This window comes from Nicrophorus vespilloides, unplaced genomic scaffold, assembly GCF_001412225.1.
Source record: "Nicrophorus vespilloides isolate i.1.1-1 unplaced genomic scaffold, Nicve_v1.0, whole genome shotgun sequence".
In the NCBI taxonomy this organism is placed as follows: domain Eukaryota; kingdom Metazoa; phylum Arthropoda; class Insecta; order Coleoptera; family Silphidae; genus Nicrophorus; species Nicrophorus vespilloides.
The window spans coordinates 109,677-136,533 of record NW_017097304.1 but is presented as its reverse complement, the minus strand read 5'-3'; the positions used below and the strand labels follow the sequence as shown (position 1 = coordinate 136,533).

Below are 26,857 nucleotides of genomic sequence, written 5' to 3'. Positions count from 1 at the left end.
ACTCGGTTCTTCGGTCATCCTTGCAAGATCATCTTATGCTTGCCAGGGAAGGTGGACTTCATATTATGTGGGAACAATTAGTAAGATACTTTATTTATTTAATCAAGTGGTTTGCAACGCTTCAGTCTGTTTGTAGTTTCACTGTTGTCTAGTAGGCCAATAGCCAGTACAGTAGTATGTGCTCCAGTCTATCTTGGTATCTACTACTAAATGTTGGTATTGTATGCTCAACCATATCTATATGAAGAGCTTCGTGTATTTGTTTATTCCTGTCGAACCATGGAGACCTAATAATATTTGTTAGGCATTTTGATTGGAACCTTTGTATAATTTGTATATACGTACATATTGGTTTCAGAAATACTTTGTATATAAGTAATTTATTTTTCACTGATAATTCCGACCTTTTTCCTAGAAGAGTTTTCTAAACTTTATTTGTAATTGCTCGCTCTTAGCCTGAATGTGATCTTTCCAGGTGAGTCTTCTGTCTAGATGCATGCCTAGATATTTGACTTTTGTTGCTTTGGGCAGATCTTGTCCATTAAGTCTTACAGGTGTCTTTATTTAGCGTGAATGTGATATGCACGTATTTCATTTCATTAACTGCTATTCTCCTTTTTTTAAGCCATTCTTGTAGCTTATCTTAATTTTACTGTAGATATTCGGATACTACTGCTGGATTCTCATCTGATGACAAGATTGCTGTGTCATCAGCAAATGTAGTATTGTTAGTTTTAGGAATATCTGCCGTGTATAGAAGGTAATGCAGTGGCCTTAAAACACTTCCCTGCGGCACCCCCGATTCTATTGGGTATAAAATCGGTATATTCGTTCTTCTTTATTTTGTATAGTAGTCCGAGATGCCAAACTTCCTCAAAAGCTTGTGATATGTCCAAAAAAGCAGCCGAGCAGTATCTTTTACTTTACAGGTCTTGGTAGATGGTATTTATTATTTTGTTTACTTGCTCTATTGTGCCGTGTTTGCAACAAAAACCAAACTGATGGTCTGGTATCAGCTTATTTGACACTATAATAGGTTGCAATCAGTTAGCAAGAAGTTTTTCGAAAACTTTTGATAATATCGGTAGAAGACTTTCCTGGTTTAGCTATTATTATAATTTGTGCGACTTTCCACTGCGCTGCAATATAACCTCAATGGGAGTTCTTTTAATTATTTTCTGTGGTTGTTTCATATTTCTTGTAGCTTTCCACAAGGAATGGTCTGTTGCTTCGGTGGGAGTCAGGTTTAGCTGTTTTACTGCTTCATTTTTTATGCTTTTAAGCAGCCTTTTCAGTTTAGATGCAGATCTGTTTAAGTTTGTTTTATCTTCTGGGACTCTATTATTTTGCCGTACTCTTCTAAGTCTGGGTTTTTCTGAACTCAAACGTTTAATATAAAGTGGACAAATGTTATAGGTTTACTATTTTGTACTGCGTTAGGTGTTTCACGGCTTCGTCGAGATCATCTTTTGTTTTTAGTGGTCTGTTCAGCAATATCTTGTCCGTTAAAATTACATTTTATTACATATTTTTTTTTACTTGCAGGCCTTTCTGGAGACGAATTATGATGTGCAAATGGAAATGAAAATTTCAATATATGGGAAAGACACAGATAGTCTTACTATTCACCACGTCAAGGGAGTCCTTGCATTGTGGGTGATCGGAAATACGATAGCTTTTATTTCGTTCATAGGTGAAAATATCTGCGGCTGTTTATGTCTGAAGTCTAAAAAAGAAATGCAAACAAAATAAAATAAAAGAAATGGACTCAACGCAATCAATAAATGAAGTATTTATTATATTACAAGTCCAGCTTCGATCAGTGCGGATTGACTAATGTTAAAAAATAAACTAAATTTTAATACTTTAGTATAAATATACCCTGCGCATTCGCCATTCCATACCAATTAAACGCAGATGTTTCCTGCAGGTGTTTAATAAAGACGCAGGTGTTTCTTATCTTTGCAGCTGCAACTAGAACGCAGGTGTTTCTTATCTTTGCAGCTGCCACTAGAACGCAGGTGTTTTTTTTTTATCTTTGCAGCTGCAATTAGAACGCAAGTGTTTCTTAATAAAGACGCAGGTGTTTCTTGTCTTTGCAGCTGCAACTAGAACGCAGGTGTTTCTTATCTTTGCAGCTGCAACTACAACGCAGGTGTTTCTTATCTTTGCAGCTGCAACTAGAACGCAGCTGTTTAATAAAGACGCAGGTGTTTCTTATCTTTGCAGCTGCAAGTAGAAAGCAGGTGTTCCTTATCTTTGCAGGAGTTTCGTGCAGGTATTTAATAAAGACAAAGGTGTTAAATAATTATTTATAATATTTTTAAAATAAACCAGATAGAAATAACGGATTTTAATAAAATTAATTATTTAAAAACAAAATTATTTTTCAAAATTTTCTTCTAAAATAATTGCTGATCTTTTCAAGATATTTTAAATTAAATAAACTAATACGATTGTTCTTAATTGATTATAACGATTACAATGTACTAGTATTACAACAAGTACAAGTAACATATATACTTTTTTCAAAAAATATTTCTGTATGATTAATTTTTTTTTAATAAATTCATTAATAAATATTTAAACATGTTGAAAAACATGGTGTCATTACTGCAAAATTATAACAATGTTTGAACAATGCTTTCTATATTATTGAACTTAATTCGTTGAGTGAGAATGATTTTTTCAAGCTTATAAAAAAAACTATACGAAATAAGAATTTATAACTCATGTATTTATGTAAAACGTATTAGAGTTAAACGAAGCGTAAATAAATATTTAAACATGGTCAAAAACGAACATCAACGGAAATTATCAACACGTCAATTTGTCGCATTGCCATGGCTACAATAATAACATTCGAAACCATGAATAATAAAAAGTGCATTAATGTAATATTAAATTGTATACAACTTCATATTATATTTACTTTAAGTATGATATGAATCTCAAAAGAATGCTATCTAATTAAAATAAAAACTTATTTTGAAGGAATTTATTGCAACTGAAATTAAAGCCGAAAGTTTCACCTTTCCAACGAACTTACTGACAGCTTTCTGCTGTCATCCGTTCATCTGCTACAAGCTGTCAAAAGTGACGTTGCTAAAAATGCAACTTCTTAAAGTTTTTTTTCAGGATAACCATGTAGAATAATTACGTAATTCAACAGGAATCATACTTAGACTGCAACCTTTTGAATGAGTCAACTGAAAAATACCAAAAATTTTGTCCAATTACCAATTGTATTTTGTTTTCTTTAAGAAACCCATGGACATTTTTACGGAAACAGGTTCATTGAAAGATAATTTATTTACGATATTGCAAGAAAAAAACAGTATGACATGAAATGGGCTTTAATTTGTCCCAAAATCGGCTTCCATTTAGAAAACAAAATGGGGCCTATATTTGGGTTGCAGCTGCAAATCATATCGCTAAACGGTAAAACAAGAATCGGCAACTCCCGGTTCTTTTCGTCATTAACAATTCGATTGGTTGTATCGTTCGGGTCGGCCCACATACTAATATTTTTCGTTGACATAGGTTGTCATAAAATTTTATTAAAAATGAGTATTTACAAAAAAAAGTTTACCAAATCAATCGAAAATGAGTGAGTTTCATTTCAAATGTATTTAGAAAATCTATACTATAATAATTAAATTAAAACAATTACATTAGTATTGAAATTATAATAAATCAATTGTTTTTAAGAAAAAAAAAATGATCATATTTTTCTTAAACTTTTCTCAATGTTTACATTGACTTTGATTTACAAATATATCCATTAAAATTTTAGTGGGTCATAAAATGACAGCTGTCATTTAGCGTCAAAGTGTCAAAATGTATATTAACTATAGAACACGTTGGTGCATAATTTAATATTTGTATACATTTATATGCATTGCATATTGAAGGACATGTCCAAAGAAATTTATGTAATATGAAATTAATAATAAGTATACGATACATACATATAGCATGGACAAACGCACAAACGGGATTGAATATTTGATAAACCTCTGGTGTAAATAACGAAATCATTATGTACGGTGAAAAGTTGAGATATGTTCGCCGCTTTAAACATGTTTATCAATATGGTCTTAACTGCACATTTACAAGAAGTACGATGCATCTATCATTTTAGTGATAGAACAAACAATATTTTACAAATCAACTCCACAGTTTATCCACTGGTGATTCATCAAGCTTCCACCATAAACAATACAGTTCTGAAGCACAACTGCGGTGTAATCATCATAAGCGAAAACGGTCCAGGTCGAATTTTGGAGAAAATCGAAAAAAAGTTCAAGTACGAATGCTGCATGAAGTATAACAGCGCTAGAAAATACTTGATTTTCGTTAGAGACGATGAAGAAGCTGAGTATATATTTTCTTCAAGCAGTTTGGATTATATCGCAAATTTGTTAGTTGTGAAGATTCAAGATGATGATTCTTGTTCGGATCTGTTCTTATGCACCAAAGATGTTAGTTTGGTCATATTTACGAACAAGTTTGTTGGGAACGAAAATAGTCCTGTTTTACTCGATGTGTGGTTCTCGAGAAACTCATCTTTTTTGTATGGTAGAAACTTATTTCCGGATAAGGTTAATAATCAAGAAGGACGGAATTTCACCATATCTTCGTTCACTTTTCTACCTTACAGCAATTTCGGTACTTATCCTAAGACAATTAGTCGATACTTTTCTAATCCTTTTTGAAAATTCTTAGAGACCTTCGAAGGATCCGAGCTGACTCTGGTTTACGAATACGCTAAGACACGCAACACTACGGTTATCTTCAAAGAGAGAAGTACTTGGGGTGAAATATACGAGAATTTCACTGCAACTGGATTGATGGAAGCTTTGATTGATGACGAGGCTGATATTGTGTTTAGTCTGTGACACTGCATTCTCCTTAAATTTCCCCCAATTTTCATTCTTATTTCTTACAGATGGATTATTCTTATGGAACTACAGCAACACGTATTTCGATGTTTCCCATGAATTCATGCACCCGGAAGTCAGTTGTATAGCTCCACCACCTAAGTAAACCTATAAACAAAAATTATGTAAATTTTTTAACAATTTATTTTAGAATATTGATAAGTTGGTCTTTCATTTTGCCACGAATCAATTTACCATTTCTTCTCATAATAATAATCACATCCTCGCTGATCGTCATCATCTTTACAATAAACGCGAAGTTCTCCAAGAAAAAAACGTAATATTTCAAAAAATAAATATTTAATGAATATTAATTTCATTTTATTTCAGTTTAGATTTTGTCGATTTTCTTAACATAATAATGGACAATATTTTCTTGGTCATGAAAATACAGTTGCAACAGTCACTTTCAAATTTTAAACACATCAGTTATAGGATTCGATTCAACATTTTAATGCTCTTCATTATGTCAGTTATCATCACCTCAAAATATTCTTCGGGTTTGTCCAGTGTTATCACAGTGCCAAAGTAAATATTAAATTCATTCAATATTCTTTACTAAACGCGGGTCTTGTCCGAAACAATTAACATGGCCCGCGAGTTACGTATTTGTTGTAAATACTAAATGCTTTTAGTTACTATGGAGCAATCGATTATCCAGAAGATATGGTAACGCACAATTTAAAGTGGCAAGCGCGTGAAATAAGTGCATGGACTGACTACATCGAGAACGACGAAACGGTTAATCAAAATCAAAGTTTTGAACGAAATAATTACGTTTCATATTTTAGGACACTTTTGTTCGTATTCGTGAAAATATCCGAGAATTAGACGCGGAATCAGATCTTAAATTCGAAGTTGGATACGTCGTCGAAAAACTGATTTCAGGTAGTATTTTTGAGTCGACAACTAACTAATTTCGATTCCAATTCTTCCAGGTTTATATTCAGTTGACCTCGATATCGATTTTGAAATTCTGAAGTCATTTAAGATCATGAAAACATACATATACACAGGAAGCAATGTTTTCTTTTTACGTAGAAACTCGATATATCTGCCGACCTTTAACAGATTTTTACTACACGCTCAGCAGGCTGGTTTAGGCGAGAAATGGGAAGCTAATGTATTTTTGTTAATATTTAAAATTAAAACGTGCCAATTGAAATATCGCTTTTTCAGTGTGTATACAACTCTCTGGGTTTACGAAGACAGTCAGCTCTGACGCACGAATCCTACAAACTGACGGAAAATCTTAAGCTCAGATTCGCCCACATCCGAGGACTTGTGTGGATTTGGTTTGGTGGTTGCATTTTATCATTTGCGTGCTTTGTTGTCGAATTATTTACTAAAAAAAAATATTAAGAAAAAAATAATTGAAGAAATACCTCGCTTAGTCCGGGTAATTACACAAATATAAATCGCACAATTAAAATTTATATTATCACGAAATGTACAAACCGGACTATAATTAATCTGATCGAGGCTGTACAATTAATCATCATTTTACAAAGAAAAATATTATGTCATTATGCATTTGCTTTAGCACTAATTGAATATTTCTATGCATTGTTATTGTGTACACATAATTCATCAAAGAATCTGATTTAAAATAAATATTCATTAATTTTGTAATGAATTTCCACTAGTGATATAAGTGCTAATACATAAATAGAATTAGATTGAATAATATTATTTAATTCATTTGATTGTATTAATATGGTAAATCAATAACAAAAATAGTTCCATGTAAAAGGCAAATTTACGGAATATTAAATTACATGATAAATATCTGGCACGAATAAACAGGCTAACTGAGTTGAATAATTAATAACATCATGCAACGAGCAACGAAATCAAATCTTATAGTAAAAGAGTTTGATCTGTGCACTTAGTACATGTAAAATAAGTTTAGTGCTTTTGCGATTTTACCGATTCAAATAGGTTTTGCTGTAAATCAACATAAGAAATTTAACACATTACTATAATAAAATTTCAATATAAAACACCAATTTAGTTATTTATTCATACTGTTCTGACCTTAATGATTTGTTTGATTTTCCATATACGTATTATCAATTTAGTACAAATCAGTGCACGACAAAATCAATTCGACAAAAAGACAAACCTTATGTTAGTTTTGAAGGAATTCTGTTAATGTTATGATTTTTTTCCTTTTGTCATTTGAAATATGTCTCTTTGCAGCTGTTAGTTGGGATTCAGTTTTAACAGGAGTGCAAAAATCGAACATTATCGACATATTTTACAGCAAGAATGCTGCTGAGGCTCACAAACCAATCAATATTATGATTATTGTTTAACAGAATGCACGTGTCAGAATTTGTTTAAAGAAATCCGTTGTGGAGATTTTTTTTACTGAAAGCAGACCAACATTCTGGTCGACCTACTGAAGTTCATATGAAAGAGATTGCAGAGAAGTGAAATGTATCATACACAACAAGTGTAGAATCACTTAAATGTCTTGGACTCGTTAGCAATCTTGATATTCGCATGAATTGAAAAAGATTCATTTGACTCAACAAATCAATATTTGCATTATCCATCTAAAACGAAATGAAATCGTCACTTTCTGTCTACAATCATGATCCAAGCGCGATTAAAACAACTTTGAATGCTGAATTGCATCAGAAAAAGATCATACTATCAATTTAGTGGAATTACAAATTACAATTTGAGCCTCATCCAATTAAGCAAACGATCAATTCAGATGTTTAATATCAATAATTAATGAAACTGGAAGAAACATTCAAAGAGAAATGGCCAGAATTTGCAAATCGTGTTTCACCAAAACAATGCAAATCGTCACACACATTTCGTAATTCGTGGACAATTTTTGGAACTTGTTTGAGAAATGATGTGATATGGCATATGGCAGAGTAGGAGACTACCGATCGATAAAACCGTTCTCAACAGAGCAACAAAAGACCTCAAAGACAAGTAGGTACATAAATCAGACGTTCCAAGATTACTTCGAAAATCTGTCCGCAACACCTGCGACGGACTCGCTGTGGAAAGCCACTAGGTGCATCCAGCACCCATGGCAGCTGGGCGAAGGGTAGCAGAGAGAGGGCGAACGTGTTCGCGGAACACTTTGCGAATGTGTTCCAACCCTTTCCGAACAAGACCATCGTAGACGGATCGGACGAGATCAATGCAAAAATTCATTGATCTCGTCCGTTCCAGATGTCACTCCCCATAGAACCCGTACAACCAGTCGAGGTGATGAATGTCATCAATAACTTGAATCCGAGTAAGGCTACCTGATTACGGGAAGGGTTGTGAAGGAGCTACCCAGAAAGGCTGACGACCATCTTCAATTCCCTGCTGAGAAACACTGGAAAGTCGTTCAGCTCGTCGTCATACCGAAGCCGGGAAAAGATCCAGAGGAGGTCACGTCTTCCTGACCCATCAGCCTGCTGCCGGTAATGTCCAAGGTGTTTGAGAGGTTGGTGCTCCGGAGGATTCGTCCAATCTTATCCGAGAAGGGTATGATTCCGGAACATCAGTACGGATTCCGACAACATCATTCCACCATCGCGCAGATCCATCGCGAGACGAACGAGATAAGTCGATGGAGGAAAAGCAGTACTGCTCAACTGTGTTTCTCTACGTAAGGCACACAGGCCTTCGACAAAGTGTGGTACGCGGGTTTGCTCTACAAAATCAAGAGCTCGCTGGCTCTCAACTATTACAATATATTAAGAAGATCTTTTCTTTCTGGTAGACAGACAGACAAGTAAAGATGAAGGGTGAGGTAACACAGTAGTATCACATCCGACCTGCAGACATCCCAGGAAACCACAATTGTAACCTACGTCCACGACATCGCGGTCCTGTCGTCCGGTTATTGCAGTGTGTGGACTCCAGAGACATCTCGACGTGTACTAGAAGTGGCTCAGAAAGTGGCGCATCAGATTCACCGAAACCAAATCTAGCTACGTCACTTTCACCCTTAGAAAGGGAACCTACTGAGCAGCAAAACCATTTCGCAAGCCGACGATGCCAAATACTTGGGCTTGTTCTTGGATCGCCGACTCACGTGGAAGAAGCACATCGCAACCAAAAGGAAGCAACTGGGCATCAAGTTCGCGAAATTGTACTGGTTGATCGGCAAAAGATATCCACTTTCGTACGTAACGAACGACATGATACACAACGACCTCCATATGAACACTGTCAAGAGTGAAATCCCCAAGTTCAGTGACCGTTACCAGAACAGACTAGAAAACCATCCCAACAGTCTCGCGTTATCCCTCCTAGACAACAGTGACATCCCCCATAGACTAAAGCAGCGTTTTCCAAACTGTGAGGCGCGCCTCCCTGGGGAGGCATGGACACGCGTCCATGCGTAAGGGGAGACGCGAATATTAGTAGCAGTGAGCAATTTTCCAAATATCTGCTAAAGTATAGATACATTCCTGTGCTCTTATCCATATTGCTGTAATACGCGTTCAAAGTTGAAAAATTGAAATTAGAACGTTTGCATATGCATATGAAAGCTGAATGTTTGGGGAATGCAGCAAGTATAGATACATTCCTACGCTCTTATCCATATTGCTGTAATAAGCGTTCCTTTTATGAAATGGAGGGTGGTGGGGAGGCGCCAAATCATTACATACTTTTGAGGGAGGCGTAGTAACATCAAGTTTGGAAACCACTGGACTAAAGAGACACAACACCCTCGACCTCTAAAGTTCGTTATATTCGTGCATTACAGTGAATATATTTTAGGTTATTATGTAGTGTCATCAAAATTAATTTTTATTTGTGTTGTTTTGTTATTACATTAAGTTTTAGTTAAATTTGAGTTTGTTTATTAGAAAGTTTCCAATGGGAAATCCGCTCACTGCTGTATTTTGTTTTTCTGTTTTTATTTTCTTTTTTTGTCTTATGGCCAAAACACATTCTACTTATTGTCTAAATAGGCAGCTTGTGAATAAGAAATAAAGGATAAAAAAAAAATGTAGGTCAAGTTTGAGTTTAAACTTATATTTTCTGCAAACTGTTTCAATTTATTTAAATAAATTTAAATTATTCGATGAAAATAGTATTGATTGAATTAATAATTGAATAATTAATTTCCATTTATTTGCTTGCATTACGTTACACGAGAATAGAATATTTGTGAAATTATATGATTGATATCAGACATGGTAAACAAATGGACTTCATTAAATATTTAATAGCACTTATGCAACGGCTAACGAAATCAGTGCGTGATTTAGCGCAAAGGGCTAAAAATGTTCACTGCTCTAAACATGTTCATTAATTTAATATTAAACGCGCATTTAAACCAAGTTCAGTGCATCTACCATTTCACCGAAAAAACAAACTATCTTCAAATCAACGCAACAGTTTATCCTCTAGTTATTTACCAGGCTTCCATCATTGATAACGCACATTTCAAACATAACTGCGACATAATCATCATAAGCGAATACAATCCTGCACGGATTCTGGAAAAAATTGAAGACAAATTCAAGTACGAATGCTGCATGAAATACAACAGTGCTAGAAAATACTTGATTTTCACAAGAAGCGACGCGGAAACTAAGCAAATATTCGCTTCGAGTAGTTTAAGATTCATCGCAGATTTACTAGTGGTTAAGATAGAAGAAGATGAATCTTGTTCAAGTGTATTCTTATGTACTACGCATGTTATTTTAACACTTTTTACAAACAAATTTGTTGGGTACGAAGAAAATAATGAGCCTGTGATGCTTGACATTTGGTACTCGAGAAATGCATCATTCTTGTTGGGTAAAAACTTGTTTCCTAATAAATTGAATAATCAACAGGGAAGGAATCTTACAATTTCTTCATTCACTTTTGTACCGTACACCAATTTTGGTATTTATGCTCATAAACTATTTTATTTATTTTATTCTCACGTAAATTTCTAGAAGATCACGAAGGATCCGAGTTAACTTTGATGTACGAATATGCTAAGAGGCATAACATCACCATTAACTTCAAGGAGAAGAGTCCTTGGGGTAAAATGTTTGCAAATTTTACTGGAATTGGATTGATGGGAGCTTTGGCTGCAGATGAAGCTGACATTGTTTTCAGTAAATCTAAATATATAATAAATTTTCAATACAATTTTAGATTTTTTCTCTTTCGCAGATGGATTTTTTCTGTGGGCTTTCAGCAATAAATTTTTCGATGTTTCTCATGGATTTATGCATACTCAAGTCAGTTGCATAGCTCCGTCACCAAAGTAAATCCAAATTATTGCATTGAGAATAAACAATAATCGTCATAATTGATTTCAGGATTTTCATACACTGGAATTTTGTTTTACCACATTTCAGATACGTATTTCTAATAATAATAATACTTACATCCACGCTGATTGTCGTCCTCTTTACAATAAACTCAGCTTTTTCAACACATCATTCGTAACATTCCAAAATTATAATTGTTTGTAAACAAACATTCAATTTATTTACTTTTAGCTTAGATACTCAGGACATTTTCAATATTGTAACGGATAACGTTTTCTTAGTAATGAAAATACAGTTGCAGCAATCTATAAGCAATATAAAGCACATCAGTTATAGGATTCGATTCAACATTTTAACGCTCTTCTTGATGTCAATTATCATTACCTCGAAATATTCATCAGGATTATCCAGTGTTATCACAGTACCAGAGTAAATAGATTTTTGTTTATAATTATTAACTTAATAAATATTTACTAAATACAAATATTGAATGTTTGTACAAAAAGTTTTGCAATTGTTTCAGTTATCATGGAGCAATTGATTATCCAATAGATATAGCTAAGCACAATTTAAAATGGCAGGCTCGTGTCAAAGATGCTTGGATTGATTTCATCAGGAGCGACGAAACGGTTATACAATTACTAGTGCTGTTTATAATATAATAACAAATTTAATTGTAGGAGCTTTATGTTCGTATTCGAGAAAATATCGAAGAGCTTGACGTGGATAACGAATCACGTTTCCAAGTAGGTTACGTCATAGAGAAACTGACTTCAGGTACAACTAATCCATCTAAATCCTAAACTTTAAACAACTTTTATTCCATTCCAGGTTTGTACTCAGTAGATCTCGATATTGACATGGAAATATTGAAGATGTTCAAAGTAATGAAAACGTATATATACGCAGGAACGTGCGTTTTTTACGTGCGTAAAAATTCGATATATCTTCCGTCTTTTAACAAATTCTTACTGCACGCTCAACAGGCGGGATTGGGCATGAAATGGGAATCGAACGTATTTGAAACATCATCAAATCATTACTTAATACATATAAATATTGTTATGTTACAGTGCTTGCTGCATTCTTTGGGTTTACGTAGACAATCCGCTTTGATTGACGAATCATTCAAATTGACAGAAAACCTGAAGCTGAGAATTAGCCACATCAGAGGAGTAGTTTGGATCTGGTTCGGAGGTTGTTCGGTCGCGTTTCTTTGTTTTCTTATCGAACTGTTCACGAAACGAGATTTTCGATTGAAAAGAAATATAATTAAAACAATATAATTCTCAAATTTCACTTTCTATATTAGGTTTAAGTTCAATTTTAAAGTAAAATAAACATAATTTGAAATATACTTTTACTAATCTACACATACATTATTTTAATATATTTCAATATAGATTTTTACTTACTACTTGCATATTAATTAACAATATTTAATTAACAAATCTAATTTTAAAATTCAATATTATGTATTATGTAATTCTCTAAAACTGCTATTTCAATTGTTTGATGTTTTTGTAAAATTATAATAAATTAGTTCGATAGATAAAACACAAGTCGATATAAAAACGCCGAATGCCCAGACTATAAAGAGACCACGAACAGCTTTCAAGCTCAATTTCCTGCGAGTATACATCTTGTAGTCGTCATGCGACATATCAAATTGCTTGTGGAAACTCTTCGAATGAACCACGCTCTAACAAAAAAATCATGAATTTAAAGCAAATTATTACAAATCGTAACAATCGTTCCATCTTACGTCAGCCTCCCACTTCAAATTGATCCCAGCCTGCTGAATTTGGAGAAGGTGCAAATTGAAATCGGGCATCAAAATCGAGTTCTTTTTGAAAACGAAAATGCTCTTGCTCTTATACAAATATCCACTCATTGCTTTGTACCGACTAATGATATTATCCTCTATTAAATCATCGAATGCGTAATAACCTACATAATAAAAAATATCAGTAATATTTATTTGTTTTATTTTAAATTAACTCTACCTGATGGAAATCGCTCCACTATGTATGCAACAGTATTGTCGTCACCGTAATTATCATCGAATTCTATGGAATTTTGCAACAACTTTTTGAACTTGGTCTGAAAAGATATAGAAATTATATTGTTTGAAAATTATTAGTTATAAAGTCTACAAACACGAGGATCGTTGATGAAAGCTCGAGTCCAAAGATGGATTTCCTTCGCAACGATTTTCATGTCGCTTGCAGCCAACTCGACCACTGTATTAATATCTCCTTCAAATCTAAAACAATATTTTTTATCAGACTATATTATAGATTTTGAATATTCCAATTGTGGGACCTCTTCCTCAAAGGTCGTTATTCATTCAAGAAATTTGATTCGAGTTAATCTAACATTTTGAATGTGAAATACTTAAACGTTATTCTTACTTGGGAACAGCAAATATACTAGTTAAATTGGTCGTGTAAGATGAACAGATGATCAGGGAAAAGAATATAAGATGTATGATGTAGAATCCAATTCCAGAAAGTTTTAGAGCGAAGCTGTGTTGCAAGTATATTTTCCAAACCAGCAGCATTGCATCAAAAATAGTTGTTCTATAAACAATTTCAAGTTATGAAAAGAATATTGTTTTGTATTTTATAATTAACTTTTTAATCCGACCAAGTAATTTGTAGGTAATAAAGATGGATAGGATCGTTGTCGGAATGAATGCCATGGTGAACTTTGGCTTATACTTTGGAAATAACAAATTGAAGGGTGTTCTTATCTTCGGACTAGGTGTGATGCAAGTGATTTCAGATTGTATGTAGACATGCGAGTAATCGAAATACTTGTATGTTGTTTCGGAGATAAAAATTCCAGCTAAAGTAAAGTTATTAATTAATTAATTAATTAATAAGAATTTTGCAATTTACAAAAGGCAACGTCCGATTCTTGTCTGAGAACTGATCCAAGCATTCCAGTGGCATAACCACTGTCATTCACGTTTCCCCATGTTGAGAGTATCCTCGTAACCATAGTTGCATTATGCTTCTTCGCGTAGGTTTGCATTAGACTCAATTCAGTGCCAGAATAGAAAACTTCGCCTAAAATTGATATTTTACTTATTGTTATCATTACTTGCTTAAATATACACACCTGGATTGGAATACGGTATATATTCCAAGCAAACAACCGATAATTCTCGACCAAGTAGATCGAACAATTTGTTCGGAAATAAATTATTTCCATGGAAAAAGCTTTCGTTAACTGAAAACCACGTATCCAAGTAGATGCGCGCATTATATTTGCTACCGGAATAAGCGTGAGTAAATAAGTCTATGCTAAAATTCATATCACATAATTGTATACTCGACTTCACGCAGCTTGAATTAAACTCTAAATTTGCTATTAGAATATCTGTAAGATTGTTGAGCAACGGCGATTGGAAAATTGCATCCATTTCGCTTTGATCGTGCACCAGAAACACATACTTTCTGACATTCGCGTAGTGTCTGCTCGAATGCTTAAACTCGATGGATGTTTCGAACTTCTCCAGCACTGATCGAGGATTGTGACTCTGAACAAGAATACCTTCGCAGTTGTGCCGAAGGAAGTTCGTATTGATCGCATCTTCTTCGCAACTGATAACCGGATTATCTCGCAACCAAAGATGCGAATTCCTCGATCCAATGTTATAGATGCAATGGAAATTCGTGAAATAACTGCTAACAACTAGATTGACGAATGTGCTTAGACCCTTGAACATGTTCGTATTTAACGTGCATAATTACACTTTATGATCGGACGGTGAAAGGTTGAAACAACAACTTTATTATTAATGCCATTTTGGTGTTACTTTTACATGCGATGTGTGCTTTGTGGAAATTACGTTACCTTGATGTAGGGTAATCGGTCTACTTCGCTGAACGATCTCTAAAGCATAGAGTAAAATCACAATTGAACGTTTTGTTTATAAGCAACTTCAAGTGTTAATTACGATTGAAGATCGTGTGATAAATTGTATGCATTTAATGTGGTTGCTTGTTTGAATGAATCAAATATGAAAGAATTGCATTTACGATAGAAATCTGTTCAATGTTTACAAAAACCTTCAATTATCAAACACTTAATAATACATACTACTATTTGATTCATTAAAAAGTTTGTAGGACACATTTTGTAGCCAATACATTTGAAATAATTCCCATTACTCTTAATTTGCACTATTCTTCACACATTTACAATGAATATTAAAATTCTCACTTTTAAGCTTTTCACAATATAGCAACAATCAAACTGACTTTCCTGTAATGAAGGCAACTTAAACAATGTCATTTTTAACATAAAATTTTCCGAGAAAATTACCGGGAAATTAAAAGATATTTATGTATTTTACTGTAAACAAAAATATTTCATTGGTTTTGCAAAATTTAATTGAAATTCATTGATTGAAAAAAAATTGAATTTGTTTTCAATATTCAATGTGGAAACTGATCATGTTCATTCCAGTAATCTGGAAAGAAAATATTTAAAGGAAAATAAATCATCAAAATTTATTAATTTACAATGTTAATCACATTTATCCATATATTATAAATTGGTTAGATTTACTTTTCTCAATGTTTATAATTGCAGAAATAACCTGAATAATCGTATTTCTATTAAAATATATCTTTTTAGTATAGATTTGTGGAACTCGCTAAGAAAACCACCAACAACGTAACGGTGGAAAGTGATTGCGTGCATGTAAATATGTATTGAATATAACATGAATGATGATATTAATTATAGGTATTATATATGAAAGCTACTTATAAATATTGAATGATTTACTATGAATAATGGATTTTGTGTGTAATTCTACTAATATATATTTTTTAATTATGAAAAACAATTTTTTTTGATAAACAATATTTTCTTTCAATAAAGCAATTATTATTTGCTAGTATAGAGAAGAGTTTAAAACAATAATGCATTATTTTTAAATCATTTATCAGCATTGAATGTATCATTAATATTTAATGGCAATTTACTTCTATTTCCCTTATGGATAGTTCAAGTTTGTTCGAGTTAGTTCCATCCGATCCGATCAACACTATGGACTTATCTTTTGTTCTGCAGTTGATAGTTTCACAATATTTCAACGACGTTAGATGCATATACTTCTACAGAGATGATAATTATAGTAGTATTGAAAGTTTCGGAAGTATTCCGTGTGTTGTCTCGACAAATCTAAACATAACTTACAGATGCGACGGTCTCGTTATAATAAGCCAAAAGCCGAGAGAAATCTTCGATCATCTAGAGAATTATTTTTTCGTTTCAACATCGTATCAGAACATTCGTAAATACATAATCATCAGTGATAATGCAGAGGACGTGTTCCATTCAAAAAATGTAGATTTTATATTAGATTTATTGGCTGCGAAAATTCTGCGATTGAAGGAGAAATGCTACAGGAACTTTGCGTGTGAAACTCAATTTTCATTAGACTTTTTCACTCATAGATACGGTGGTTTCAATGGAAGCGATTTAATGCATTTGGATAGTTGGTCATCGTTGAGCGGAAGATTCGAGCATAATTTGGATTTGTTTCCCAATAAAGTCGAAGATCAGAATGGGAGAATCTTGCGCGCAGCTGCTTTTACTTACATACCTTACTCAAATTTAGGTAGAATCTAAATCTATTGAATTAAGATAATAATTCCTGTATTTTCTTGTAGATAATGGATTGGGATCTGAGATGCAATTGGCTAAAGAATATGCTAGGAGACATAACAATAACTTGATTATAAGCAGAGACTATCCTTGGGGAGAGGTTTACGGAAACAGAACTGGAACTGGAATCTTGGGAACAGTTGTTCGGGACGAAACTGACTTTGCTTTCAGTATTTATATTATCCTCATATATAATTTAATCTTTAATTTATATAAATTGCAGCAGGTGTATTTTCTTGGTTTAGAAACCACCATTACCTGGATTATTCTCACGACTTCATGGTGTCCAAAGTTACCTGCATAACACCAAGTCCAAGGTAACTACTTTCCATGAACTGAATATAGCATTTCATTACTTATTTTGCAGGATAGACATTAATTGGGGATTCCTCTTGCCGAATTACACAGTTACATTTATATTGTTATATTTTGCGCTATTGTTATTAGCTGAACTTGTGATGATTGCATCCACGAGAAAGAAGTAACTAATTGAAAATAAGCAAATACCATAGTTTCATAATTTTATTATTATAGGCTATCAATTTACAACTTAAACTTGGTAGTTGTAATGACGCAAGTATCTCAGAGTATACCCTACAAATTTAAAAGGATTTCGGCCCGTTTGATCTTAGTTCAATTATTGTTTTTGGGTCTTATCGTGATAAGCATCTACTCTTCTAGATTGTCTAGTATAATGACAGTTCCTAAGTAGCTTATATTTGCTTACAAAAAAAAACAATTGAATTAATTAAAGAAGTGGTTTTCAGTTACATTGGAAAAATCGATACGCCCAAGCAATTAGCCGAAAGCAATTTAACTTGGGTAGGAACTCAAATTAGTTCATGGACGGACAATATCATATACGATGAACAGGTAGTTCTCATGAAACGATAATAACTATTATATAAGCTTCATAATTTCAGGAGGAATATAAAGTGCTAGTTAAAAATGCCGAAGAATTGAAAGCAAATAGACTCAACGATAAAACTGTGGCGTATGCAATCGAAAAATTGCAAACAAGTTATTCATTCGTATATTATTGAGATCCATTAAATGTAAGTTAATCATTTCTAGATTACTACGCCTTCGATGAGTTAATTACGGAGAAAGTGATCAAATCGTACAGAGCTATGGAAGAATATATGTACTTTACCCATTGCATATTTGCGTTCAGAAAAAACTCTGTACTCCTACCAGGCTTTAACAAACTTCTGTTGAGGGCGCAGGCATCCGGCTTAGGATTGAAATGGGAAACAGATGTACATTTTATATTCAAATATTTAACAATTTGACTATTCTGTGTATTTTTATGTTGAAAGGCCATCATCCAATCGAGTTTACGGAAACAGTATGCAATGGATTACGAAAACTTCAAAGTAAGAGGAAACATTAGACTGAACTTTCCTAGATTTGAAGGTGTTCTGATACTATGGTCATGTGGTTTAAGTATTGCCATATTTTGTTTCCTTGGTGAATTGATAATTTGACGATGATCAAGTATGTATGGATATTAAATAAAATTTTATTCTAGATTTAGTTTGATTATATTAGCTAGAATTCACTTTATAATAAAATCTCCAGATCATTTAGTTGTATATAAAATATAGATCTGAACTATATCCTTTCAGTAAGTTAAGTTCCACAGAAATAAATAAGACAACATGAATTGTTTAATATACAACAAGTTTATTATAAAAATTTGGTTTTCATTCGATGTCATTTTCAACAGTTGCATGTAATATACATATAACTACATTTAAATTCTTGTATCAAAATAATTCTATAGAAAAATAAAAAAATCTCAATTTCGTGAAAACTAAATTCAAACACTGTATATAAACTTAATTGACTTTTAATTATTGAATAAAATATGTTCTTCTTTTTTTCTCTCATATCGTAACAAACACAGTAACATTTCATTTAGCGATTAAATAAGATGCATTTATAAAATTGAACAAGTATAAATAATATTGTCAGAGTACAATTTAGTGCTATTCGCATTTACCGCAGCTGCAAGGCAGATAGAAAGTGCTGATATCGTTCTTGTACTGTTCCAATGTGTTGGCGTTCACATTCAAAATGTTATTCTCTTCTCCGGTCGCTTCGTTGAAATATTTATTGAGCTGCTCGTAGTATTGGCAGACCCTTTTTAGGTCCTCAGGAGCATCATCTGTGTAATCGTAGAGCTTTAAAAATGTGGGTTTCATTTGCTCACAGCATCTTTGCGGATGCGGAATCTCTTCGGATATGAGAATACCATCTCCCTCAATAGTGTACTCCGGCAAAGTGATGGACAACTGTACTCTATTGAAATCTTCGTTATTGATCGCTGGCAGCACCTTTTCAACCTTCACCTGCGGTACATCCGATGCAATGGCGACGTCGTACGAGTGGTCTTGCATTAGCATTTTAAACTGCTCGATGACGTAATCGCGATGTCTTTTATATGGTAGATTGAACTCTTTGATGTGTTGAGGTGTAAGCTCTGGCAACTCCATTGGCAAATCTTCAGGGTCTGGCGAGTTGTCCAAATATCCAACCCTTAGAGGAGGTTGTACCGGTTCAGTGTACCTATACTCGTACTCGGGTTCATCATCCTGATATAGTGGATAGGTGGCATCAGCATCGTAACCGCTTAGATCTCCAGAAACGATGAACGGAATGATGAACTTGTTGATCCCAGTCAAACCGTCGAAATTATCTTTACCAATCCCGAGGTAATTGGTCAAGAGAGTAGGATTGAACCCTTTTGGTGGCCTATAGTTTAAAGCAACGACGAACGCTTCAGTACTAGAATTCCTTGAACTTGTGGGCTTGTGAAAAGACACCTCCTGAAATATAGTTTTCAGCTGATATATCAGAAGATGGTTCTGCTTAGCTCTGAACATTTTTGCCACGAAATTACCGCCTCGCCTCAACACATTACAAGCTATATGAAGAGCTCCCAACAACAATTGGGACTGAACATATACATCCATATCATGCAATCCAGAAACTAAAAAAAAATACAATTTCAATCAATTTGAATTGCTGAAGAAGGTTAATGTACCATCTGGTGCTCCATCACAAACAACTAAATCAGCTTGATCACCATTAAATTTTGTTATAATATTTTGAGCAGTAGAAAACTGAGTAATATCTCCTTGTAACTGAATTACTCCAGGTAAAGGAGACATTGGCTGTAGATCAACAGCGATAATCTTAGCATCACGATTCCACATCTCAGGAGGAGGAGCAATGCCATTTGAAGCTATCGTAACAATTCCCTCAGCATCAATTTCCTCACACATGTATAATTTTCTTGAGAGCACTTGGCTCCAGCTTCCTGGAGCAGCGCAAAGATCCACAGCCTTTGTAACACCTGCAACATACATATTTTTTTTGTACATTTTTTTTCTCAGTCACATTTATGAATTACCATCGAATAAATTAAACTTGTCCGCTAACTGGATCAACTTGAAAGCGCTTCTCGCACGCCAGCCTTGCTCCTTGGCTTTCCTATAATAAATATCACGTTTATCCTTCGACTTTTTACCCATTTCGACAAGGAATTTCAATCCTACAACACAGAAACAAGGACAGGTTATGTACAGTGTGCTGCAGGGGACCGTCAGTTGCTGGTTAATTAATTGCTCGCTAGGTCAGTTATTATTTTTTATATTTCTTAGTGCATCATTTATATGCAACCAATCAATCTCTGATGAATTGTTTGATCAGTTTCATAACCTGTAAATTTTGTTTTGTTATGAAAAACCGAGAAGACAAACAAAACGTTATTATATATTTACACATGTTATTATATTACATTTATTGAATGCGTCGAAATGAGTGAAATCAAGGTGAAACGGTTAAAGGTGATTATCATCTAATTATACTTATTTAATATGAAACGTAATTCTGTTAATTACATTTCAGATGGGCTCACTGGTGTCTATTCACAATGAAGTTTATCCAGTTTATAAAGGACTAAATCCCATCGGTCGAAATAAAGAGGCAACTGTTATCATCAAGGATACTGTAAGTATATTGTAATAGTATTTGAAACTATTGCAAATTACACTATAACTGGAAATTAATTTGAAAGATCTGAAGCGGTAAAAGTGTTAAAAATTATATTCAATAATTTTATTTTATAGGAAATCAGTCATCATCATGCAATAATAACAATTGTAGATGAGAATAATCAATATGTTAGTGATTTTGGTTCCTGCAATGGTGTTTTTGTTGACAACAAACGACTGAATCCATTGGAATTGTGTAAAATCCACGATGGAATGGTTATCAAATTTAGTACAATTGATTTCACATTTAATAAGGTAATTTATTGTAAAATTGTTACTTGTTTAATGACATTTATTATATTAATTAATTTTAGGACACACATAATCTGGAGGAAACTTTAAACCAAAGAAATACACAAGCACATGAATCTGTTTATTCAGCTGCAACACAATACATAAATGAAAGTGCTCTTGGGAACACGCAAAATCAAATTCCCGATGACGGTTTTGATTTCAGCACTGTTGATACACAGACAATTGAAAACAATACTATTCCTACAGAAAATATTAATGATTTTAAGAGATCATCATCAGAAACTGACAATATTCAAGCTAGTACGTCTGCAGGAATTCCGATTGGTAAAACTATAGCACAAAATGAGGGTGAAACTGAAAAAGTCCGAGAAAAGAACTCTAATGCTTTGGATGAATTGTCTGAAGATAGTTTCGATTTTAATACTGTAAACACTCCAACAGAAATAATAAATGAATCAAACAAAGATAAAAAAGCTATTGCTTCCAATGATGTATCGGGTGACGGCTTCAACACCGTTAACACCAACAGTAAACAGAATTCTCCGTCAAAAGAAGAAAATGAAATGCATATGAATTCTGTAAGAAGTCCTAGTAATGATGAAATGGAAATAGGAAATAATTTTAATGGGATTGAAATGGGACCGATCACGCAAGCAATGGATGAAGAATTAGATAGGATGGAAAGAATATCAGAAATGTGTACACAAATTCTACCAGTACGAAACAACGATTCAATTCATGAAGCACCAACTCAAATCATTGATTGTTTGGAATCATCAACAGAAGACGAGAAAAGTGTTGCAGATAATATAAATATTTACGAAGCCGCGACTCAAATGATATTGGAAAATAATCAAGCAAACGGAGATCAAAATAATGATAATCTCGAAGATGAGTTTGACACAGATAGACAAAGTCAATTGCACTTGAGTCAACTGACTAAGAAATGCAGTAGAACCGTCTTGGATAGTCAAGATTTTGACGAAGAAGTGGTTAATACAGAAGGTGTTGAAGATCAGGTTGTACAAGAGAGAGACGAAGAAGTGGTTAATACAGAAGTTGTTGAAGAACAGGTTGTACAAGAGAGAGACGAAGAAATAGATGATTCGAACAAGCAGAATGAATCCAAAAAATGCGTTTTGAACATACCAAATCAGAATAAAAACGATTCTGTGGATGAAAAAATAGATTCCGATAGGGGTGATGACAGTGGTAGTGACACCGACGTGGAAGGGAATATCAATGCTAATTCCAAATTCATGAACTCAATGACGGATGTTGAAGAATCGTTTATCGAAAAGCCCTTATGCTTAGATTCTACAGATTCCATCATACCGGAAACTCAGGAATACAACGATAGCTTTAAAGCGTCAACTTCAAGGGCAGGTCGTTTTTCAAATTTCACTGATGTAATACCTTGTAGTCAAGAATATAGCAGCGAGGATTTGAGTTTACGAATTACCTCTTCGGCATCTTCTAATGACGAAAAAAAGTTGTCTACTATTGAAGAGAAAAGTGAGATTCACGATGATGAAGACGTCATTGAATCTGACGATGAAGTTGCCTTCCCAACTTCCAATCGTGTATTACCACACCAAGACAACGATAATGAAGATGCAGTTTCTGTACAATGGGAATTCGCAGAAACGGCGCAAAAAAGTTGCGAAGAAACAATTGACGATGATTGCGATACAGAAGAATTCGATATTGCGGCTGCTACACGCAATGTTATTTTACAATCCAATACAGATGAAACAAACGTTGTTGCAGAAGAAAATACAAATTCCGATACTGAATTTGATTTCGATTGTGCAACACAAAAAGTTAATGACTCATCAATGGAGAAAAAAGAATCTGTCAATAATATTGAACCAATTGAAATTGTGAAAATTCAAGCAGTTAATGAGGAAGTTACAATTGATGGAAATGAAACAACATTAATTGAAAGCAGCGACATAGATTTCAATTGTCCAACGCAAAGGATTGTTGAGTTACAAGAAAATTCAACAATTTCATTACAAAAGAATCAGTCGAAAGACAGCCTCGAAATGGACACGAATTCATTGTTCGCTGCCCAAACACAGAAAATCGATGGTGAAGGTGAAGATGATGTTTGTGATACCGATAGTTTCGATTTCGGGGCGCCAACACAAAAAGTTGAATTACAGTCCAAATCTGAAAGTGATGAAGATGGAGATTCTCTCTTTTTAGCGGCTACGCAGAAGATAGAAAATTCTCCTAAAAATGATGAAGTGGTCGATGACTTCGACTTTGTAGTCCCAACACAACCGCTTGCATTCAAAACAAATCATAAGAAACAGGCCACAAACGCTGAATTAGATTTGGATGCACCAACACAGATAATTTCTAATATTTCGAACGAATCTACAAATACTGATAGTTTCTATGATTATGATCTTCCAACTCAGAAAGTATGTAATAAAGTTGCAGCAACTGTGCAGGAGGAACCCGATGATAAGCGTATTGACGATGGGAGCGACGATGATTTCGATTTTATGGCTCCAACACAAAAAGTTTCATCAAATACTTACGAAAACAATAATAAAGCAAATTCTAGTAAATATAATGCAAGTGAAGATATTGAAATAAGAAAAGATCCGAAATCTAAAGACAAAGTAAGTTTTGAAATGGATTCTGATTTTAATACTCCAACTCAGGATATTTTGAGCAATTCCATCAAAATAAACGATTTGCTTGAGACGCAACCACTAGAAGACGTCCCAGTTATTAATGAACCACGCATTGAGAGTCAATTGGAAGTTATGTTCGATACGGAGACCGTTCATTATCAAGAGAATGCTGAATGCCGACCGTCGAATCCTATGGCCTCCGTACTTATAGAATCTTCGACGCAAGATATACTTGGGATGTTAGAAAACGATAGTGAAAACAATAAGACACCAGGTAAACGAATGAGTAATTCTAAGCCTGATTGTGAAAAACCGGCTAAAAAACCTAAAGAAGATATTTCTAATGAAGTATGTTCTGCAATCAAACGTGAATCTACAGAGAATAAGAAGACTGACGTAACAAATATTTCCGAAGATTTGAATGACGTTGATAAACAAAACAAGAATTATACAGAACAAGTAAGTAATTTCCATATTCTACTCATTATAAGATATTTTTTTTAAGAAATTTCAATAATTTAAACTTTATAGTCTTCCGGAGAAAGCAGCTGCAATGAGGCTATGTCATCATGGTCTAAAAAGTTTTCCAGATTGTCCACGAAAAGGAACGTGAAAAATTCCAGCGATGAAGAGTTAATCAATGATAATAACGATTTGATGGATATGGATTTTACCAATATGAACAATGACGCAAACACAAATATTGATAACGTAACGATTCTGATTGAGGATTCAAATGACAATGAATTAATAATATTAGAGGATAACTCAAATGATAAAGAAGCAAACAACGATGAAGATGATAATGATAATATAAATAAATCTGCAAAAAAATTGCGAAGGAAAACGCACGCTCTTGTGGATGATGATTTAGAAAGTCAAAATATGGATACGTCTGCTCCAAGCACAAGCAGTGATAACAAGACCCCAAAACGTACGTTGAGAACAAGGAAGCCGAGTGAATCGAAGCCGAATTCCAATTTGTACATTGTTAATTTAGATAATCCGGATGTAAGCGATTTCGTTGAAACCAAAGTGAAAATGACAAAGCGAAGAAAATCTGAGGCTAATGATATCTTAAAGAATCTCGATTCTGTTATAATAGAAGGCAAAAGGAAGAGACGAGGTGCGCCTCGTAAGATTGCCAAAATCGAGGAAGATTCCAGCGATGAAGACGATGGTAAAATCACATTTACCGTACCCAAGAAGCAGCCGCAATTAAAAATCAGCGACACCGAGGACGGGGAGACCGTAGCTGAAGTCATTTTATCGAGACCCAAGGTGCTGTTGAAACGTGGCAGGAAAACTAAAAAAGAGAAGGAATCTGGAGAATCGACTCATGAAGCATCCGATTTAAATATTAGCGTCGCTTCGGTATTGCATATAATAATTATCAATATTTTTTTTGTTACTTGAATTATTTTTAGAGGGCAAAAAGAATTATCAAGCACAAAGTTTGCTTCACGTTGTGCGATGAACCTGGACTAACTACTATAATACGAACATTAGGTAAACTTACGTAAAAGTTTTAATTTGAAATAACATTTTTTTTATTAGGTGGTACTGTGATCGACGATGTAGATAAATGCACTGTTCTGATTACAAAACATGTTCAGAGAACTATGAAATTGCTCAGGGCTATTGGACTCAAAATACCGATTTGCTCACCAAACTGGTTGAACGACAGCAAAAGTAAAGGTTCTTTTCTAGGTAATTATGATCAATTATTATATGTACTTAAAGTCTTACAATATATCTCGATGCAGATCCCTGGGATTATTTGATCGTTGATGAGGAAGCGGAGACCAAATGGAGTTTCTCGCTAAAGGAGTCTTTCAATCGAAGCAATTCAGTAAAATTGTTCTCTGGTTATTTTTTCCAATTACAAGTAACACAGTCGGTGGATGTTCTCAAAGGTTTGTTGATGATTATTTACCTCATTTCATCAATTATAACTCATCGACTACTTTATTTCAATCTATGCAGGAGCAATCGAAGGATCAGGAGGAAAAGTGGTGTCGAGAATGCCGAAAGCTGGTAACTTCGTGGTTGTCTCGGCGCCAGAAAATAAGAAAAAATTTGAAAAATATCTCAAGCAAGGCGTAGTGGTTGTGAGCACTGAATCTATTTTCGATGGAGTTTTAAGGCAGGAGATCGTATTCAATAAATATTTATTGAAATAATTATTATATATATATTATTTTTTTTAACTTGTAAAATTAATTATCTATGCTTCATAGATTGGAAAGTATCTGCATATATATATATATATATTTATATTATTTTGTGTAAACGTTTTTATTGATATTGTTATATATTTAGAAAGAAACAAGTATTTTTACATACAAATTGTGATTATAAATAAAACTTTGTGCAAAAATACCTAAATCTATAACCACATGGACTAATATGTGTTATGTTCCCGGCGAATCCACTATTTAATAATATACACACAAACTTATTTAGAATAACTTTGTGTTTTCTATTGTAACATTTCACATGGCTGAAAAACAAAGAATGTTTATCTAATCACATAAATAAACGTACTACTTAATAATAATAATCTTTATTGCAACAGTAACGTAAACAAAATAAACATTTCCATTCAATAATAAATATGCAATATAGTTCATGTGGGTCTATATCGCAAGCCCGACAACCGAAAGACCGTCTATCAAAATCTCGACTATATCGAAAATTTTTACAATAAAATTTTAAAATTATTTCGGACCGTAGTCACCTTGTGCTACACTTTTATTATTAATTAATTAAATTTTGTAGAATATTTCATAATAAACCTTAACATTATGAAATTATATCAAATACAATTAGATTATTAATTATTATTATTAATAACAAATAGACATTTTCGATATAGTCGGGATTTTGATACAGTCGGGATTTTGATTGACGGTATTTGGTTGTCAGGCTTGCGATTGCCACCGAGTTCATGTAGATCAGAGGTTCCCAAACTTTTTTGTGTCGTAGACCTCTTGCCATGTTTTTCGGTTTTG

At 33.7% G+C, this 26,857-nt stretch overlaps 3 protein-coding genes across 3 annotated transcripts; 2 read left to right on the top strand and 1 right to left on the bottom strand.

Moving 5' to 3' along the window:
* Nucleotides 1-8,703: 8,703 nt before the first annotated feature.
* LOC108559690 lies at nt 8,704-18,363 on the top strand. Its single transcript, XM_017917036.1, has 10 exons — nt 8,704-8,715; nt 8,918-9,227; nt 10,865-11,029; nt 16,650-16,829; nt 16,882-17,046; nt 17,100-17,193; nt 17,644-17,749; nt 17,800-17,896; nt 17,951-18,135; nt 18,196-18,363. The coding sequence occupies exons 1-10, from the start codon at nt 8,704-8,706 to the stop codon at nt 18,361-18,363; spliced, it is 1,482 nt and encodes a 493-aa protein (XP_017772525.1).
* Nucleotides 18,364-18,712: 349 nt separating this feature from the next.
* On the bottom strand, nt 18,713-20,496 carry LOC108559692 (putative tRNA (cytidine(32)/guanosine(34)-2'-O)-methyltransferase). Its single transcript, XM_017917039.1, has 3 exons — nt 20,295-20,496; nt 19,926-20,237; nt 18,713-19,871 (listed from the first exon to the last, which is right to left on the bottom strand). Exons 1-3 carry the CDS (start codon nt 20,413-20,415, stop codon nt 18,868-18,870), a joined length of 1,437 nt encoding a protein of 478 aa, XP_017772528.1. The 5' UTR covers nt 20,416-20,496; the 3' UTR covers nt 18,713-18,867.
* An 89-nt stretch (nt 20,497-20,585) lies between these two features.
* On the top strand, nt 20,586-26,091 carry LOC108559699 (myb-like protein X). Its single transcript, XM_017917046.1, has 9 exons — nt 20,586-20,730; nt 20,792-20,893; nt 21,013-21,192; nt 21,252-24,302; nt 24,375-25,217; nt 25,271-25,352; nt 25,401-25,553; nt 25,610-25,759; nt 25,830-26,091. Exons 1-9 carry the CDS (start codon nt 20,701-20,703, stop codon nt 26,024-26,026), a joined length of 4,788 nt encoding a protein of 1,595 aa, XP_017772535.1. The 5' UTR covers nt 20,586-20,700; the 3' UTR covers nt 26,027-26,091.
* Nucleotides 26,092-26,857: the final 766 nt, after the last annotated feature.